This window comes from Toxotes jaculatrix, chromosome 9, assembly GCF_017976425.1.
Source record: "Toxotes jaculatrix isolate fToxJac2 chromosome 9, fToxJac2.pri, whole genome shotgun sequence".
Lineage (NCBI taxonomy): Eukaryota > Metazoa > Chordata > Actinopteri > Toxotidae > Toxotes > Toxotes jaculatrix.
In genome coordinates, this window is record NC_054402.1 from 12414343 (window position 1) to 12434286 (window position 19944).

Genomic DNA, 19944 nt, shown 5'->3' on the forward strand with positions numbered 1-19944 from the left:
GTAAATAAGGCTTGGCAGATGTTTGCCTGATGTGTACACACAGGCAGTATAGGACAGACTTCTTCTGTTCTGCAATTACCATGAGTGCATGCAGTAGATGCTCAAAGAATTTGTAAATGTATTTTTTTAGAAAGAACGAGAGAGGTAGCTCCACCTCAGCTATTAGATCATAACAGCTTTGACCTGCCATAATGGGGAGAGATAAATGATATGTTCCTACGCCTGTGTTTAAAGTGGGATTGTCTTTCATCTCCTGCTGGGACTCTGCCAGGAAAGATTTTCACTGTGGGGTTTAATGCTCCGAGCTATAAGCCCAAACCTGTTTATTTATTATTACAATTCAAAAGAACCCTTTTTTTTCCTCCTGTATCTCGCCCTCTCTTTCTTTCCCTCTCTTTCTCTCTGTCATTAACTTTATGGGAATTTCCATGGGTTTCTTTCACAGTGCGAGTGATTGTGTGAGACGGGGAACCGTTTGTGGGGGTGTGATGCTCTTCTTGGAAAAACAGGGGTTAAGTGATCCCTCCTCTGTTATTTTACCAAGTTTTGACTCTGAACTGTGCCCCTGCTCCTGAGTAATTTTAAATAATATAGAATCATTAAACAGTATACAAATATTTGTGCACTTGAGATTGTGTAACATAAAAGTTCATCAAATCATCTAATGTTTGTACAAAGTAAGGTGTTGTTCTGTAGTGTTTTTTTTTTTTGAATTCCTAGATTCTGGAATAGCCTCTGGAAGGACCTGACATGTGCCCTGTCTCCAGTGGTGGTGGGAGTATTCAGAGCCTTCATTTAAGTAATGTAAAAATACACCATTACAAGTAAAAGTCCTGCATTCAAAATAACTCCAACTGTAAGTAAAGGTCTCTTACTATCATAGTCAAATTGCACCTAAGGTATCAAAAGCAATGCAGAGAAAATGCACTATATTATAGCCCTATTATTGGATAATTTACACTGATGCATTAATGTACAAGTTAGTTGCATCTATTCTGTTTTATGTACTGTTTGAGAGTTTCATCCATGACATTACATCTTATTATATAAGCTGATCATAAATTTTGTGTGCAAAATTTTAATCTGTAAAGTAACTAATAACTAAGGCTGGTAATAAATAAATAAATAAATGTAGTGGAGTGAAAGTATAAAGTGGCGGGAGATGAAAATACTCAAGTAGAGTACCTAACATTTTTACTTAAGTATTTGAGTAAATGTACCTAGTTGCTTTGAACACTGCCTATTTCTTTTAAAGTGCTTCTTTTTTTCTGTTTCCTTTCAATAATGTATAATACATCTTTTGTAATTCGTGGGAGTCTTCCTGTACACGTGTTGTGAATGACTTTTACCAGTAGTACTATTAATATTATCACTGCCAGTGGCGTTACCATGATTTTTTCTTCTCCTTCTTCAATCTTCTCCCTGTTATTTCTCTGCTCTTCTAAATCTTCATGTAAAGCACACTGAGGTTTTTTTTTTTTTTTTTTGATGAAAGCTTCTCCTGCTTGCTTCTAATTTCTTGTCCCCCACAACCCCACCCCCCACCCCCACCATCATCCAACTTTCCTCCTTCCGACTCTCTTTCCCTCCATGTGAACCTGTGTTCCTTGAAGGGGTTACTGTGGCCCCAGAGCCCCACATGTGTAAGGGGATATCTTCAGTCAGCGGACAGCAGGGAGCTCACCGAGCAACTGGCTGCTGCCCCAGCACACTGTAGGCAAAACATTTAAACCAAGGAAAGAAAAGAAGGGGTGCAAAGGGATGAAAATATCATCAGAGGGCTGGAAAGCAGCTTGATTTCAGCTCCTGCAATCCTTATATAAATACTGTTCACATTCTCAAAGAGCATGCACACACACACATATCTGCACACAAACACTTCTGGCATCTGTCTGGAGGAGAGATCAACTACAGATCAATCCCAGAGCTTGGCTCTCCCCCACAGGCTGTCTTCATTCTGTAGTGCTGTAGCAGTGAAACATCATCAGCTTGTTGGTTTTGGAGGCTTTCTGATTACCTCTGAATACTTTGTTCAAGCAAACCATTATGGAGGAAAATATTACGGCCATAAAGGGGGTATTAGGGGTATTACTGTGGGGTTGCATGTGATGGTGATCAACCCACAATGCAAATATTGTCTTTCTCTATCTGAAGTTTTCAATCCCTACGATGAAAGCAAAGTGCTCCAGTTGGGGAATATACTCTTATTCCATCCACTGCATTTATTTCAAATATGACAAACTTGACGAGTTGCAGAAGAGCTGGACCACTCTTTCGTTCATGTTCTCTGGCAAAAAAAATTGCTGTTTTGGTGAAAAGCTCTATCTGGGTGGCACAAATCCCCTGTCAAACGCAAACCGTTTTAAGCTAACTTTGTGCAAGTCCACGCACATGCACACACATAAACGCACACACGACTGGAATGCAGTATTAACACCCTGGCTGTAGTCAAAGCCGAATACCTCGCAAATAAGCACAATTGTCCCTCATCAAAGGGCGGAAATACTTCTCATTTCTAACAGTAAAAGTGGAAGTGTGCGCAAAGGCAACAGTTGAGGATTATTTCACAAGCATGTCACCCACATAAAATCCCACATTACTGTCCTCAAATAACCTAATATGCTGCTGCTTTCTAATTCTACATGGTTTCACTTTTTGAATAGTAAAAACTCTGATAGCATCTTTATTATGTATTTAATATTTAATTCAGTTGTGATTCATTTACAGCAGACTAATGTTTGAGCATAATGCCTTCTTTGTTTTTGTCCTCTTTAAGAAAAGCTAAATAGTTACTGACATGCTGCGAAGTAAACAAAAATAACTTAAAAAAGCCTATAATTCTTTACCACATCATAACTAGAGAGTCAGCAAAGGGTGAGATATAAATTTGTTTTCTTATTTCACATCTACAGGAGAATGCAGAGATTACATGTGTTTAGATAAGGAAACTTTTGCAGCTGTGTTGTTCGGATGAGAAAGCAAACACGTACAGGAGGCTACAGGAGACTGACCAGACGAGACCACGGTGTCTGTTTCACAGGCTTTTGCCTTTAGGAATGCAAACATCTTCTTTTCTTTACTTCAGCTGGAACAATCAAAAGAATATTCCAGTGCATTTTGGAATTGCAAAACCGCAATGAAGACAGCACAAATCAAGTAAACAATGAAAGGAATATGATGAAATTTAAATTCTATTAAATTGTTCTACTATGATTTGATGATGTGGAAATGCAAAGCAGATTCCATGCAAAATTGAACCCTCAGGGTGTTTTCACTTTTGCTTTTCCTCTTCTCCGGCCCATTGTTTTATACCCGTTGAGAACAGAACACTTCTCATTTTGTCTGTAATTTTACGCAGTTGCTAGTTAATGATTAACTCTGCACACTGCAGCTTTGCTCTATTTCTATGTGATACAGGCTATCTGCCTGCATCACTGCAGCCTCACAGTGCTACTGCACTTTGGACTGCTGTTATGGGTGGATACAGCATGACAATTCAGAGTGAAGCAAATGCAACAAGCAAGCACGTGATTCAGCTCTGAAACGGTTGTTGCTCCTGATTATGGAACTGGAGAAGGGTGGAGCTGGATTTACATGTTTGCTGACAGTTTAGGAGGTATTAAATTGTTGACTTGTGAAGATTTTGTAAAATATTAGATGCTGACATGGATCCCATAACCTATTCTTGGCTCCAAGTTTGGCCTGAAGCTATTTAAATGTTCTTAAGATGTAGCCGGAGAATACTTGAGGACTAAACTCCATCACAAAGAGGTGTGTTTGCCTGACCTCCGCTCCTCCAGTCTATCAGGGTCCAGGGCCCAGTTTGGTTTGTCAGGCCCAGCTAACAATGTTTGCTCTGCTTTATGGCCTCTCTGTTTGTTTTCCCCTTCACTGAAGCGACCACCTCTTGGTCTCAGCAGCACTCAAGTACTGCCACATTTGGGGTCACCAGCCGGGGGCTTAGCCCACCCAGAATGCAGTGCGTCAGGCGATAGAGATAACACACAACTGCTCAGGTGGTTTTAGTGCAGCAGGGATGTCACACACACACACACACACACACACACACAGTGGTAATCTACCATTTAATGTGGCTGTGAGATCTTTCTTCAGATAGGCAGCTTTTTTTCTGTTTGGCAGTTCTCACCTCAGGCTTGTCAAGCTTTCCCTTGAGGATATCATAAAATTAAATAACATATGTCAGGAGAATAAAAGAGTGAATATATTTTTTCCTTCAGCTGGAACCTGTGAACCGACCATATGCTGTCTACAAAGGTAACAATTACCTCATAGATTTATTTCAGAGGGGTGGTATCGCAACTGAACTCATAAACAAAAAGTGTCAGAGAGGTTAGATAGATGTATTAGATAAGCAACTGAAAAACAACAGCGTGAGGTCATAAAAGAAAATTGCGACTTACCTTAATTTTTATTTTTAACTTTGGTTCTTAAAAGTGGTTATTATAGAAGTTATGGGGGAAAAATGCAGATTGACAGAACACCCTGCATCTTTGTTTTCCTCATTAAGCTGTAGGTGGTAGACTGTAGCACGGATTTTCACAGCAAGAGGCTCCATTTCACACATTTTTGATCCAAATATACCACGATAACATTTAATATGCCAAGAAAATGCTTCAGAAGAATTTATCCAGTGACATTTCTTATGACATGGAGTCAAACAAAGTTTTGAAATTAAAGAATTTTATTAATCATATTTATCTTGATATGATAGGGGTTGTAAACTTTTTATATAAATATACAGCATGAGCTAAAATCTATTTTCCAAAGATATAATTGTTTTTGTGGGATTTAAATGGCAACTGGTTGTTGTTTGCTTTTTGATCACCACCATCTGCAGGTTATAGCCTGATCATGCCTTTTATTTATCCCTACATGGCGAGAACAACATCCACAGAGCTATGATTTACAAATCCTAACAACACCTTTGTTATAAGTGTTGGGGGTATTATCAGTTCAGCCTACTTGCGGGAGTGCAGGGGGATCACATGAGGCCTTTAAGGGGGATGGGCAGAGTTTCCAGAGGGTGGTATGGCTTTAAGAGTTTACTACCATCACGGCAGTCACTCACTCACACACTCACACACACACAACAGAAAGTTTTGAGGCCAGGCGAGCAGTGGGATACCGACGGATAGGAAGTGACGGGAGTGCATGAATTGCAGAGGGAGGAAAAAAAAAAAAAAGAAGACGGGAATATCAACACAAAGCAGAATGAGAAGCAACGTGCGATCATCGGACTGCTGGCAGTAGTGCGGTGGAAACTGAATTGCGCATGATCTTATCACCGGAGAGAGAGAGAGAAAGAGAGAGACTTTCAATGGAGGTGAACTAAACTCCCAGAAGTGAAAAGCAGAGATTTTAGTTAAGGGGATTGGCGTCTGATTTCCATGACTGTGCTTGTAATTCTGGAAAGTGCTGGCACACAGGGGACCGTATGGAACTTGCGACCTGTAAACTATAACCCCGGTTTGAATATGAAGGGAAAGACTTCACGGGAAATCCACCAAAATAGTTAGAGGATATGAACGCAGATCTTTGGATTTCACCTCGATTTTTTCCTCTGTCGGGTTCAGTTTTGCGTCTTTGGGGATGTTTGCGAGTTGCATCTGTGCGGCTTCAGTTCGGATACTGACCCGTCTCTGCGCCCTGGTGCTGGTAGTCGCTTTGGGACTCGGTTCAGAGCTGCGGGTCCGGGTCCGGCTCTCTGACGGACTGGTGACCGAGGAGGTTTTGGAGGCGGACAGTGAGAGAGACTCGATATCTCTCGAATTCAAGCAGGGAGATGGGACACTCATCACTTTTGTGGCGGACTTTAAACAGGTGAGAGGTGGTGCTGTTTACCACTTGAACTAAACGCTGTTGTGCCTTGAGGGGACGTTTTACCCCCCGTTCACTGTGACACTAGGATGAGGATTTGGTAGATACTCTTAGAAAGTCTCAAGTTACTGTACAACTGTACATTTTGCCAGAACTAGAACTTGTTGCAACTGAGCCCACTTTATGGTTCCCAAAATACAGCCTGAGGCCCATTAGTCGTCCTTGAATTCTTCAGGAGGTCCACAAGAAAAACAAGAAGATGGTTATACTGTAGATAGAGATGTAAATGCAGACACAGTTAATTCGACCATCATTGATATTGGGCAAAATACAAAATTTCATTGTTCCATGTTTTACTTGGGAGACCTTGGAGACACCTCAGGGACCACTGATGGGCCCCAGCCTTCACATTCACCTGGTGGTTTCCCCCAGGACAAAATCTGATCAAAGAAGGGTTTATATGTGGTTCACATAATCAGAAACCCCTGCTTTACCAAATCCAAGTCATGTATTGAGATGTAAGTTTGCATCCCCAAAAACCGTTTTGATATATGGGATTAGGTGTCCACTTATTTACCTTTTCCTTGTTCAGCATGTTTTTTTTTTTATGTCATGGTATCAGCCTCAGATCTATAGCCTAGTCCATCAAAACTGAAATCAAGTAACTACAATAGCCTCTTGGTTCAAGCTAAATTGATACCTTCATCTAGGATGCAGGGTCACAAATGTGAAGCTTAAAGGAAATTATTCCAAAAGCCTAAAACTTCCTGGTTTTTTTTTTAGGTACTGTGACTCGCACATAAAGTCAAGTAGAACTTTCATTCATCGTTTTCCATCTTGGCATGCGCCTCACAGAGGTCAGGGCAGCTGCCGCTTCTCAGATGTGGATGCCCAGAGACCCCAGTGGCCTTAAAACCCCTGCTGCGCATGGGTCCACCCCAGAGCAGATCATCAGCAGCCATATTTAGCATTCTTCTAAAAGTAGACAAGCTGATCAAGTGTCACTCCCTGACCACCACTGCATTCGTGATTTTTTTGGAAAGATGACACTGTTTTCGCTTTTAACAATCACTGCTCGGGGACTTATAAATGTCAGTCCTGGAAGGAAAACTACAACTGCTGAGTGTAAGGTGGGGTGGGTGGGTGGGTGTGTGTGTTGCGGGGGGGACTCACAGAGGCGCATAGAGCAAAGGCATGTGTCTGTGATGGTTGCTGTCACACAGAAGCTGACAGGCTGGCAAGATGTGAAGGGGGAGATTTACCAGGATTAAGTGGGCATGTCTGACCTTTTTGATCTGCACGTCTGGTTCACTAACCAAAACAGCTAATTTAGAGTTGAAAGAGAAGAGGCCGTCACCCCCAATCATTGGTGACACACCAATATAAAGAGACATACACTGATCTGTGAGCGGGGAGCCTTTGCTTGGTTGTGCCGGCGCCCCGCGTTGCTGCGTCCCTTCATGCATGCACACGTGTGGGAACACACACACACATACACATGCACATATGGTTTTGTTTATTTGAATAAAGCCAACAGAACCTCTTAGATCACTTTACTTTTCCGCTGCCTGATTTATCTGTTCCAGTTGTAGGTCAGCCTCTTTGCCCCCCTCTCTTTCTCTGTCTCTTTCTCCCTCTGTCCCCCCCTTCTCTGTCTCTTGCTCTCATTTCTCCTGCATGTGGTTTTTATTCAGCTCTTGTGCAGTATCTCCAAGATTTATGGAAAGTTGGATGAGCTGTCACTTCCAGCTGCCATGAGTATACAGTCCAGATGAACACGTGTGGGAAGAAGAGTGTTTTAACAGGGATGTTACACACTGGAGAGTTATAATGAACTACACAGCCAAAGGTGGATTAGTACTGTACTCGTACAAACCCTCTTTGGAGGGTTTGTTCTTGTTACTTATCAGGGAGTGAGTTTTTTTTTTTTTCCTAGAGTACGAATCTTCACTGGGATCATTTCCAAAGGAACTCTTTATAATCTGACAGTCAGCTTCTTGCCTCTTGTGCTTTTTGCTTTGTGAATACGTGGCAGAGATGCAGTGGTAAATGTTATAGCCATTAGACACTGACGGAGCGGTCTGCTGGATGTGAGAAGGAAGTTCAGCCCCATTCAAGCAATGAATCACTGTGCGAATCAGCCATGCTGTGATTTCAGGAGGGTTATATTTGCTCTGAAGGCATCTGTAGACATATGGAAAAGATGATGTGGTTTAGCTTGCTCAAGACACCTCTGCGTCATGTTGAGTTAATCTCAACATGTTGATAACACTGTCAATTAAGTTCAAGCCACTGAAGAACAATATCATTTTTTTTTTATGAAAGAAGGGCATCGTGGGAGGGAGTTAATCCTCCACTATTTATCTTCTGAGTCTGTTTGTAGGTTGTTAAACTTGCTCAAAACTTTTCAGTGTTTGTAAGTTCAGTATTTCCCTCCTGGCTGGTATCACAGTGTAAGTGTTTACAGTTGAATCCACTCTCATTTATGTAAACTCGCAGCAATCTGTCTGCAGTTCAGTGATATCCTGAAAACATGCTTAATGTCAGTGTACAATTTTGCAACACGAGACAAATCTGAACACAGATGTGCTGCTGCAGCCTTGAAGTGACAATTCCTCTGCAGTCATTTGTGAGTTGCCAGTTTTTTCCTTCAGCAACCACTGCAACAATTTATGGTCTAACACAGTCTAAGACCTTGAGCTGAACATAAACCATGTCTTGGAGATTAATCCAAGGGAAATGTCTCACATATTTGAGAGGCTGTTTTTGGGCCTTTCCAGATGTAGAGACTCTGTTAGAAAAGTTAATCAGTTTGTACTCTGTGTGTCTTACTTTCATGTCCAACTAGTGGGTTTGATCAATTCAGGAATGTGACTGATTTCCCATGCCTCTTGGCTGAGTTAACGCTTGAAGAACGTTTCATTTCTGGGATGCAATGGTGCATATCCTTTTACATGCACCTTGGCTCTATAATAAAACATCTGAGAGCTTAGTCTGAACATTTTTTATCTGTTTTAATTCATGTAAAGAAAAAAATATACCAGTAAACCTTTGATCACACTAGTGCAGAATAATTTGAAGAGGCTGTTTTAAATTTGAAAAGCTTTCCGCCCACACTGGTGTTTTCAGATCATGATCAATGCCAAAATAATGGAAAGGTGCTCAGATGTAGTCTTTTTGGGATATATAAGCTGTTTTAGCCAATAGCTTTATAACTGATGGCATGACAAATCACTGTCCATGGTATATACAAATCAGAAAATCGTTTTCAGAGGTATCCACTTTGGAGAGTTTTTCTTTTCTTTGCTGGAAAACTTTAAATGTGTCTACATCAGTGTAGACACGGCATGAGTGGCCCACTGCTGTGCTAATGGGTCAAGGGATCAACAGATGTTGGGAAGTCAATTGACACTCACACTATCTCACAGTCATGTTAAATGGGTCTGGATTTTGTAAACAATGGCACCATGGTGTGAATGAGCATCTCAGCCGTTTTTTAAAAATTAATTCTCATTTCATTTCAACCTGATAAACCGGATTGGGTTTCAGTGTTCAGTGTTTTCAGTGTTGTCCTCAGGTCATTTTTCTATATTCTGTTTGCCTTCATTGTACAGAGGCTTTACGCCCAACAATAAGAATGCATTGGAGATTCTTCACACACCCTCGTGCTATGTCAAAAGCAGAATGAGAGGTGGGGGTGGGGAGGCAGGTTGGTTGGCCTGTCTGTGTGCCCTCCCGTTGGGATACACACTATCTGTGACCTATTTTGGCAGGTGACCATTTCTACTACTCTCACAGCCTTCACATGCTGGATCACTCATTAAAATTGTTCAAATGAATTTGGACTGTAGTTTTTATTAGCCACTAAGCAAACTCCCCTGTGTGGAAAACTTGCTGGCAAATCATTTTGTTTGCGGGAAATGCCAGTGTTTGCCAAATGAAGCAACTTCCAGTTGTTTTTTTTCCCTGATTGCAGCCACTGTACATCAGTTGCAAGTCAGTACAGTCACCACATTTCATGCCTTGCTTTTTTTTTTTTTCCTCTTTTGGCTGCCACACCTTGCCTCTCACTCAACCCTGAAACACCATCCTACTGTGTCACTTGCACAAACTTGTAAAGCCTTTTTACAGGTAAGTGTCACCTGTTCCAGGAAATGTTGTTGCTTCAGACACAGTGGAGGACACATGAAAGGAGCGCATGAGTCTTACTCTCTACCACTGGGAAAGGTCACAGTGAGTCATCTGTAAGTCACCATCAGTCAGTGAAATCATTCATATGATCAGTTGTCCTTAGAGTGAAAATGAAACCCAGCGGATTTCAGTTCTTCTTCCTTAACCACAATAAATGTTGAGATAATCAAGCTCTTGTTTACATTGAGCAGTTCATCAGAAAACCTCCACTGCTGTGGCTCTTTTCCATGTAGGACAGATAAATTCCCCAGATAAGTTACTGCACAGTAAAACAGTTCAAATTTGGGATTCAGAGGAACTGCACTGCTCTTACTTGTCAAGAGAATAATCACTGTTTGGGAATACACTCTTGACTTGAGATATATATGTGCGTGTGTGTGTATATATAAAACAAGCTGTTTGTGTTTCTACTCCATACATCTATTCCATGTGTGCAGTCAGTGGACCTTTCCAAATATGAACCCGTTTAAGTCTTTCTCCTAGCCACCCTTTGTTCCTTGCTGACTCTGAATCCCAGGAAAATAGCTTCTCCTGTGGCCTTGTTGTGGCCCTTCAAGGCCCCACATGGCCCCCCTTTGGCCTCTCGTGGCCCCTTGGCCCCCGTTGATGTCTTTATCCTTTATCCTCCTCCCACCAGCAGACCAGATGCTGATCTGTAACGTTTCCCATTCCCATAGCCGTGCAGAGAGAGACAGCTATCATTGAGATTTTTTCCAGTGATCAGGGACAGTGGACTGCATGGTGCTGCAGCAACAGCCTTTGATAGACAGGGAGACAGTGGCTGTGGCTTGCATTGTGCATAGTTGTGATCACTTCTAACTACCTCAGAGGTTTTAAGATCACATTTGGCAACAACAAAGCTAACAAAGGGTTTCCTCTGCCAAAGCTTCCGTTCTGTTCTCCACACAGTGTCCCGAAATGTCCTCATGTCAAATTCATGGCTGTGTCCTTTCGGCTACCTCAGCCTGGTTACTTTCAAACTAATTTATTGCATTTGACTTCACTATGCAACCCTTGTGACAGTAAACTCAGCTCTGTTGCTAAAGTTAAAAGGGTCGGCACTGGGGATGGTATTAGACCACCCTTTTTTCTTCCCAAATAAACTGCTCTTGTGTCGCTTTTCCAGTCATAAAACATAGTTTCTATAGTAAAAGTTCTGAAAAAGAGCAAAGAAAATAACAGTTTTTCTGCTTGGTTTCCCCTTTAAAAGAAACTTTTGCAAGTGACATTTTCCAAATAGATTTTTTTACTTTTTTAACTCCGATTACTTTTTATGACAGTTTAAATGTATGAATAGAATCATGCTACAACATTATTCAAATATCTTCTTTTACAAAAATTAACAATGATATATAGTTTGAATTATAACCATTAATTTTTTTGAATGCCTTGCCATGAAATAGCTGTTTGTGTGTGCCTTGCAACAGGATATGAAAGCTGTGGGACAACGGTTAGAGGCTGAATGGGGACTGTGACTGTCTCTATTGTTTATACCTTATCTATCTGCCTCATTTCCTTCCCTGTTAGCACTCACTGTTTGTCTCCCTCTCATTTCCTGAATGCAAAGTCTCCATAAACAGTTTGGGTGTCTGGATAATTGTATCCAGATTCTGTGTGAACAAATAGTTCCCTCATTGTGGCCTGTACACATTTTGCACAGGTTTGAAGCCTTCAAAATGTGAATCAGAAGCTGTTGGTGCAGTTTTTACAGCTGTATTTGTGAGTTCATGTGAGAAACTTAAAAATTAAAACTGCAGCAAGTACGCAAAGAAAGTTACCTTCCATTGTTGTCAAGTAAATAGCCAAGCCGAATACCATTCTTTCTGTGGCCTCCAGTGTTTTTTGTTTTTTTTTTTTGGTCCATTCACTGCCACTGTTTACTAATTGCTTCGCTCTTTGGACAGCCAGGTGTGACCAGCCCCAAATGTGACTCCACATTCCTGCCTTTAGAACCTCTGTAATTAGCCTCAACTCAAGCATTTCTTAGCACAGCAGCTTTTCTCCCGCTCCTTTTGTCTGTGCGAGTCTGTCTCACCCTCTTTCCCTCTGTCTCCCAACATGATCTTTAATCCCTGCCTACACCTGTGCTTTTTGACTGGGCTCCTCTCATGCACCAAAGCAAATATCCTCCCCATCACCAAACATGGTAAATCCGTATGTTGTTTTTAGAAGGGAGACAGAGGCATTCAGGTGGGTCGGAGGTCTTAAAAGTAAATACAGTGTTTCATCACTTTTGTCTCTACAAATAAAAACCAAATGGATGATCTGGAAGGCTGTATAATGCTTATATACTTTATGAGCTTTTATGTTAGATTTTTGCTACTGTGTTACTGTGCATGCTTGGGAGCTGTTGACCAGGAAAACAAAGCAATATGTAGTTGTTGGGCAGTTTTTAAAAAAAATATATATCAGCTATAACAACTTACTCTAAAAATAATTTCAGACCACCTCAAATAGTCACATAGACCCACAGTGATCCCAAATGACTCATCAGAGTGTGGCTGACCAGCAGTCCTCCCCAGCCAGCCATCAGCCTTATCAACAGACAGGGTCTTAGAGGGGATTGGAAAACAGGAAGAACTCACTGCACAGGGGATAGCTGCTGGCACGCTGTTTGTATTTGTGTGTGTGTGTGCGTGCTTGCATTTTTGTGAGTTCTGAAGTCCAGCCATGCATGCAAGTGTGAGTTGGCACAGTTAGTATGGCATCCAAAGTGAGATTTACATGTCTTGCTGTATTTCACTACGACATTTAAACTGCTCTTAGCTGCAGAATCCTTATAGAAAACAACCTTTCAGTTTTTCTTTCAGTATAAGGCTTCACACAGCTCTCACTTTCAGAGCCAGTAAACCAGGTACACACTCTGTGAAGAGAGCTTATTTGGCTAGGTGGGTTACAACTACAGTGATGGAGAATGTTCACTGTAAATGGCACCCTTTGAGTTTCTGAATAGGCTTTTGTGCACCTCTTAAATAATCTGGCTCACCAAAGGTTTCTACCAGTGAAACCAGCCCCCACCTTTCTCCTGTTTAACAGGTCTTAGTATGACCCACTAGTCCGGTTGCATGAATACAGACTTGTGTTTGGCTGTTGGCCAGTGGTAGTTTGTCTGCAAATGGACTAAGTCCCGGGTGTCAGGGAGCAATGCTGAGGAATCTGTACTTGTGTGGATTATTTATAGCCATGCTGACATTTACACTGCTCTGGTGGGGAAAAACTCAAGGCTACACTGTCCTTTGATTATGGTATTACCCGTTTTTTTCAAGACGGGGAAATGTCACTCTTTTAATTCTTAATGTCTGTACCTGGTGATTTTCTCAAAATGTTGGTCTACAGACCTTTAATTTTATGTAGGTCTGTGGAAATGCACTTTTAGGGGGTGAATCATTTTCCTGATTTAGGCTTCAGTTCTTTAAGCGGTAGTTGTGAATTACTTCGGCTTACTCTTCATTTTCAAGCTCTGGCAGGTCCACTTCACTATGATATCCTAAAGTCGCATTCATGTTTCCCTTTTCAGATGTATCACCAGCTTTAAGTTTGTTTATTGTTTGGCAATCTGATGTATTTGAGCAGCATTTAACTGAATCTAACTGAGTCTCTATACTCAGTGCCAGTATGTTACCCCCCCACTGCTATTCCATAGGAGCCTGACACCTGCCTCTATCACTTTTGTCTATCAGAGTCTGTTCCAGTATCTACCCACACTTACAGTCTGCATAATGCTCTGACTTTAAAGAAAACATCACCAACCCACTTGGCAGATTTTAAAAGAGGTAGCTGTTGTTTGATTAGTCAGTTCAGTACTCACTCTCTCCTTGTGTTTGGATCCTGCCTGTCATCATAACAACAGGTGTAAACCCTCCTTTAATCATACCACTGCACATTTCACTTTTTGAGGCGCGTTTTCTTTTATCATACTTCGAGTGTATCTGCACAAATGAGTCGGTGTGTGAATGTGCCAGTGCTGGTTTTCGGGCAGGCAAGAGTGAGTCTAGTCTTGTACAAACAAACAGCTGAATCCACCAGCTTCTGTCTGGATCTAGATGTGGAGATGATGTCATTGTTTTGACTCTATTAGCTATTAGAAGCCAAGCTGATTATTATCTCAGCCGTACCTAAATCACTAGGATATCAACACTGATTTTTTATTGTCATTTAAAGGCCACAATTGAACATAATTTCTCTTAACAGGTGGTTTGAGACTGGCTGCAAACAGAAGTATTTCATATTGTCTTTTATCTAGTGTTACCAGTATGATGAAATATCACCAAATACGAAGCTACTATTAGCAAGCAAATGCATTTTTGTATGTATTAAATAAACAAGATCTAGCATATTAAGTAGTGAACTTTAGAGGTGATGGTAGGAGGATTTTGTTGCCTTTGGACAGAGCTAGGTTAGCTGTGTTCTCCTGTGTCCAATGCTCATGCTAAGCTAAGCAAATCAACTGCTGGCTGTAGATTCATAATTAGCATACAAACATAAGAGTGGTGTTTGTTTTCTTATCTAACTCTCTGCAAGAAATAAATAGAAACTATTCCCTTTAGATTCTGTATTATGTACAGGCGATGTCAGTTTGACACAAAGTTACATGAGAAAATGTTGTTGCCACAGTCAGCACTGGTGCCCTCCCTTTGCCCTTTTGGCCTAAATCCAAATTCAGGGCGCAAGAAGTAGGCAATCATTAATCTGGACACATGATGACACAAGAGGAGGAGGAGGAGATCTCAGCGTCTGCACTTTAGCATTAAGTAAGTTCCAAAGAAGCAGAGTTGGTGGAGCTATACCCTGCTTCTCTGTAATTACCCAGAGGGCCCTGGGGCAAATCCATGTGGCTGACATGAATGCCTTCCCCCTTCTTTCTCTCTCCCTGCCTACACACACGTACACACACAGTGTCCCAGTGTAGCGCCATGTGTCTGCAATATGGGAGGTCTTGAAGTCGTGGCCTCTGGTTCTCCCTGCACTTGAGGGGAATTGGAACTCTTGCCCATCTTTCCGTCTACATTGTACTATCTCTCCTTTACATCTCACTCTGTTCACTGTGCTATATCCATGCCTCCTCCGGCCTGGACATTCTCTTTAATCAATCAGATTTTATTCTTTCTGTAAAAAAAAAAAAAAAAGCTTAAGTACTGGGTTATTATCACAGTATGGGAACATCTGAGGTGTTTAATTTCAACTTTCTGTGTTTCTACAGTCTCCAAGTCCACATTTTCATAAGAACACTGAGCAGTTCACAGAGATGTGTGAGGGAAAAAATCTGGAGTTAACACTGCATAAAGCCTGTGAATCAATATTTGCTCAGTAATTTGCTTTCCAAAGGTCAAATAGTATCGCATGATTGTCTTGTGTAATACCCAAGCTTGTATTGTACGCCTGCCAGAAACTCTTTTCACAGACAAAAGTGGTTCTCAAAATGAGGAACCGGTGATCATGCAAAGTAGTCTATAAAAAACTACAGAGCATTGACACTTCTGAGGCAGGTTGTATTGCTTTCTTACCAGTGTGTACACTTTTGCATACAGGAAGCAGGACCAAAGAGCTTAAGGAGGACTCACTGGGGTTATCACTGGGCTTTTTTATCTGTCCCAGAGTTCCTCCGGCTCAGGGAGTGAAAGCCTTGAAACTGCTACTCCTCTGCAGCCTGTTTGCTTCAGACGGGTGTGTGAAAAGCGGAGGAGGGGTGTTTGGGACTGTGTGTGTCTGTCTTGAAGCTGAAGCCAAGGAGGGGGGTGGGTGTCTGATGAATAGGGAGACAGGTCTGCTGCTTTGCTCTCCCCACTGCTGGAGCTTCCCATCATGCTTTGCATGCCCTCTCACAGAACTCTTTATGGCCTTGGGTTTGGCGCCAGATCTCTCACACACTTGCCAACAGCAACAAGTTTTCTGTGAATTCTCCACTATCACCATTTTCCCACTTCTACAGTTCCACATAAAACAGCGTGGTAAAATTTTTCTGACTTTTATAGCATGTGAGGATCTCTGATAAGTTTTTCAAGAGGCAGGTCCAAATGACAGCAAAAATAACCAGAGCATGACTACAGCTACATTGCACAGGCTTACAGTGACAATAAAAAGTTTCAACAAACTTTCAGATGAGACTCTTTGGATGTGTTTACTTTTAGCGGAAGGTTGTTTGAACATCTTTGAACTCCACATATTGAATTACTTTGAGTGTCTGGAAAAGTGCTACAAGTACCAAAATGGAAAGAGTATTTGTTCTAATCTGTATGAACCTGCACATATAAACACTGAGTTATTATAACCTCGCCTCTTGCACCACTTCAATGTCTTCTGGGAGTCGTCTGTTTATCCGGTCAGTCAGTCATCTCTCATCCCTTGTGCCTTGCAGGATGTGAAGATATTTCGAGCGCTGATCCTGGGCGAGCTGGAAAGAGGGCAGAACCAGTACCAGGCCCTGTGCTTCATCTCTCGCCTCAACCGCAATGAGATCATCCCCAGTGAGTCTATGGCTCGTCTCAGACAGGTATGACATGTCAGCTGGTTTATTATGAGCACTTTCAGCTCAGAAAAATTAATTGAGTATCATCCAAAAGTTGAAAAACTGATTATTTTTACTGTCTGCTCAGAAAAATCCTCAGGCCATTCGCTTGGCAGAGGAGCGGAGAGGATTGGAGCAGCTGACGATGAGCGCGGCCGTCAATCTGAGTCGGGCCTTGCAGCTCAGCTCCCACATTCACAACATGTGCAGCGAGGCCCGAGAGGCCATCTACACCAGGGAGGCAGATGTCAAACACTGGCTGGACAAAGGTCAGTGGTCATCTTATCTTAGTTCTTTTGTTTAAACTAGAGTAAGTTCGTGGTTTGGGCAAAATGTCTGTCTATTCTCACATCTCTTTTTCTTCTCTCCCATCCATCCTGATTGCCTTTGTACTCTGTACCTCTGTGCTGACATTCTTTATCTCCCCAACACTGTCTATCTTCCCTGTTTCTATCGCCTAAACACCTCTTTCCACTTCATTTTAGTGATATGACTCCATATATTATCACTGGGTTTTTGGTGATAAGGCTCTGTTACTGTTCATGGTATCCATGTTTACTTTTTTAAATAGTCTCTTTACATTCCTTAAAGTTCCTTACTACATTTTCCACTTTTACCTTGAAAAAATCAGATTAAGTACATTTTGTTTATTTCTCTAAACCATCTGTGAGATACTGTACTATCCTTAAGTTATTATTACAGACTTATTTAACTATTTGGGTTTTTTTAAAAAGCCTTTTGCACTGTGATCCAGTATCTTCATAGCAATGAAGTCCAAATTGTCCAGACTGAGGAGAATCCAAATGACAGCACTATTGTCTGCTGACAGCACTGTTATAGAGCAAACAATGTTGATCGTCATGGCTCACCAAGCACTCTTTTGCATTAAACAAGCTCTGCACCGTTATCTGCAGAAGGAATCATCTCCTTTGCATAACAAAGCTCCCATTTTACTGCACCATCTCCCCTCTTTTTAGCCACTTTGTTTGCCCTCTCCAGTTCAATATGGTATTTAATTGAGTGAAATCAGAATGAGAATGATTCACACAACTGTGTGATAACATGCTTTTGTTTTTAATGCCACAAGCTCTGATAATAACACCCCTCCCCTGTCTGTGTTATAGGAGTGGACGGCTCCATATTTGAGGTCCTGCCCCAAACAACAGAGGTGCCCAGCTTTCAGGCCTGTCACTCTACTAAAGACTTGTGGCAGCCCTGTCTCTGCACATACAGCCTGCGTCTGGAGTGGTATCCGTGTCTGTTGAAATACTGCCGCAGCCGGGACACCACAGGCAAAGGGTCTACCTACAAGTGTGGCATAAAGAGCTGCAGCAAGGGCTACCATTTCACCTACTATGTTCCCCAAAAACAGCTCTGTTTATGGGATGAGGAGACCTAGCATTTTGTTCTGGAAGGTTAAGAAAAGAGAAATGCATTTTTTTTTTTCCCAGCCAAGCCAATGCTTCTCCACCCATGCTATTCAAAGTAATCACAATAACACTGGACCTCAATTTATATGATGACGAGTGAAGCTGTCTCAGGTGGGGAGTGGTGAGATCCAGATGTTCAAGCTGAAACAGAAATGAATTCAGGTTCCAAATGAGACCAAAACCTTTAAGGAAGGAGGGATGCACATCGTTCTAAGGAGACCCACAAACTTTAAACCTGTCCTGGGAAAATTACATATCATTGTCAGCTATAATGTGACTTTGCCAAGAAACTGTCACTTTTGTGCCTTTTTTGGAGAAATGATTGGAGCAGATGACAGAGACCAACAACAATAACCTCTCAAACAAGCTACAGTATGCACAAAGCTGGACAGTGCATTTCTGGTCAATTAAACACCAGCAGAGGAACAACGGAGTCCCACTCTAATCTTCCATCCTGGTGAAGGAAAATTTGGATGGTTGGATTTATCTTTATTCTAAAGGTCTGTGAAAAGCAGTTTATTGCCAGCTCAGCTAAATGCCTGTTTATTTCAAAGTAAGCTGGCTGACAAGGAAAATGCTTCACCAATGCTGGCTTTATTTATTTTAGTTGCAAAGTGAAATTATGGAGGACTATTTTTGTATAATTTTGTTAAAAATAATCTCATCAGTTTTCTCTCCTTTTTCAATTTAACAAGCTCTTAAATTTACATGTCTATACAACAGGTCCTCAGTAAGTAACAAGAAGTATTGAAACAAATTTCCGAAGATTTTAACCTCTTGGATTTTGGATGTTGTATCTAGACTCATCCATATGTCATCCTACTTTGTTGCTACGTTTTCATGGTTGTACACGCTGTGTGGATAAACAGGTTTATTAACGTATTTAATAGGACAGTTTTAGGTCTGCTTCGTCTCATCATGCCCACCACTCACATTTTCAGTCTGTTTTTAAGTGTTAAATAAACCAAAGTCAGAAGAAATACCATTAAAGAAGAAGTTTAAGTTTCTAGAAACAGGCTCTTCATTATGGTGATTTTCCATGTTAGGACTCACTAAAACTGCAGTGTAGCCTTTTAATAATCTATACTGCCATCTTCTGGTTATACAGTGCCTCAGTTTCTTGTGTTTTCTATGTTATCCCAGTGCCAGAATTCTGGTTTTTGATCTTCTATTTTGTCTGTTAATGCCAACAGTTAAATGTTTATAATTTATGCATCTCAAATCTCTGATCATTTACAAGCATAATTTAAGGAGCACTTCTTGAACTTGTGGGACCAAATTTCATCTTGTCTGTCCGTTCCATGAGGCAATAGATTACAGAATGATTTTGGTTTGTTTTTACGTCCATCTTCTTTTCAGATTTTACTGCCATATCAAAAGTTCATTTTGTGTTTTGTGTGTTGGTATGTCCTGCTAACTAAAGAACCAAATGAGTGAAACATTTCTATTTGTGGCCTTTTCTGGTGATCAAGTGCCTTAACATTTCCACTGATATCTTTGCTATGTAATTGTAGATTGAGTTGTTAAACATATTTTTTCTATGAAAGAGTTTGGAATATTCTGTTAAAAAAAAAAAACAAAAGTTGCCATAAGGAGAAAATGAAGCAATTAGGTAATGTACCATTTAAGAGTTGTTTTACATGAATTGTTTCAATAAAGTCTTTCTTTGCACTGCATATACAGTTATAAATATTTATTTATTTTGGGGGCACTTTATACATTTATTAGACAATATACAATAGAGACTTGACAGGAAATTAGGGAATACATTTAACAGGTTAGAGGCTGCATTTGAACTGGAAATGTTCCGACAATATAATCCGAATCTTAAACCTCTTGGCTACCTTTAATGTTTAACTCTAATGCTAAATTGATTATTCATTGTGCTCATGTGGAAAATAACTGTTTATTGACCCACTCCCATGAGGTCAAACACAGGTACAGATGGAGCAAGGGCTGGGACTGAATGTCTTGCTTGTG

The 19944-nt window shown here is 41.1% G+C and overlaps 1 protein-coding gene across 1 annotated transcript; it reads left to right on the plus strand.

The window, feature by feature from the left end:
* The first annotated feature begins 5104 nt into the window (after positions 1 to 5104).
* On the plus strand, positions 5105 to 19640 carry oafa (OAF homolog a (Drosophila)). The gene is given in 5 exon segments (XM_041046827.1): positions 5105 to 5555; positions 5558 to 5841; positions 16385 to 16519; positions 16623 to 16803; positions 17659 to 19640. Coding segments are annotated over 5 exon segments (888 nt in total). The 5' UTR covers positions 5105 to 5542; the 3' UTR covers positions 17934 to 19640.
* The last annotated feature ends 304 nt before the right edge of the window (positions 19641 to 19944 follow it).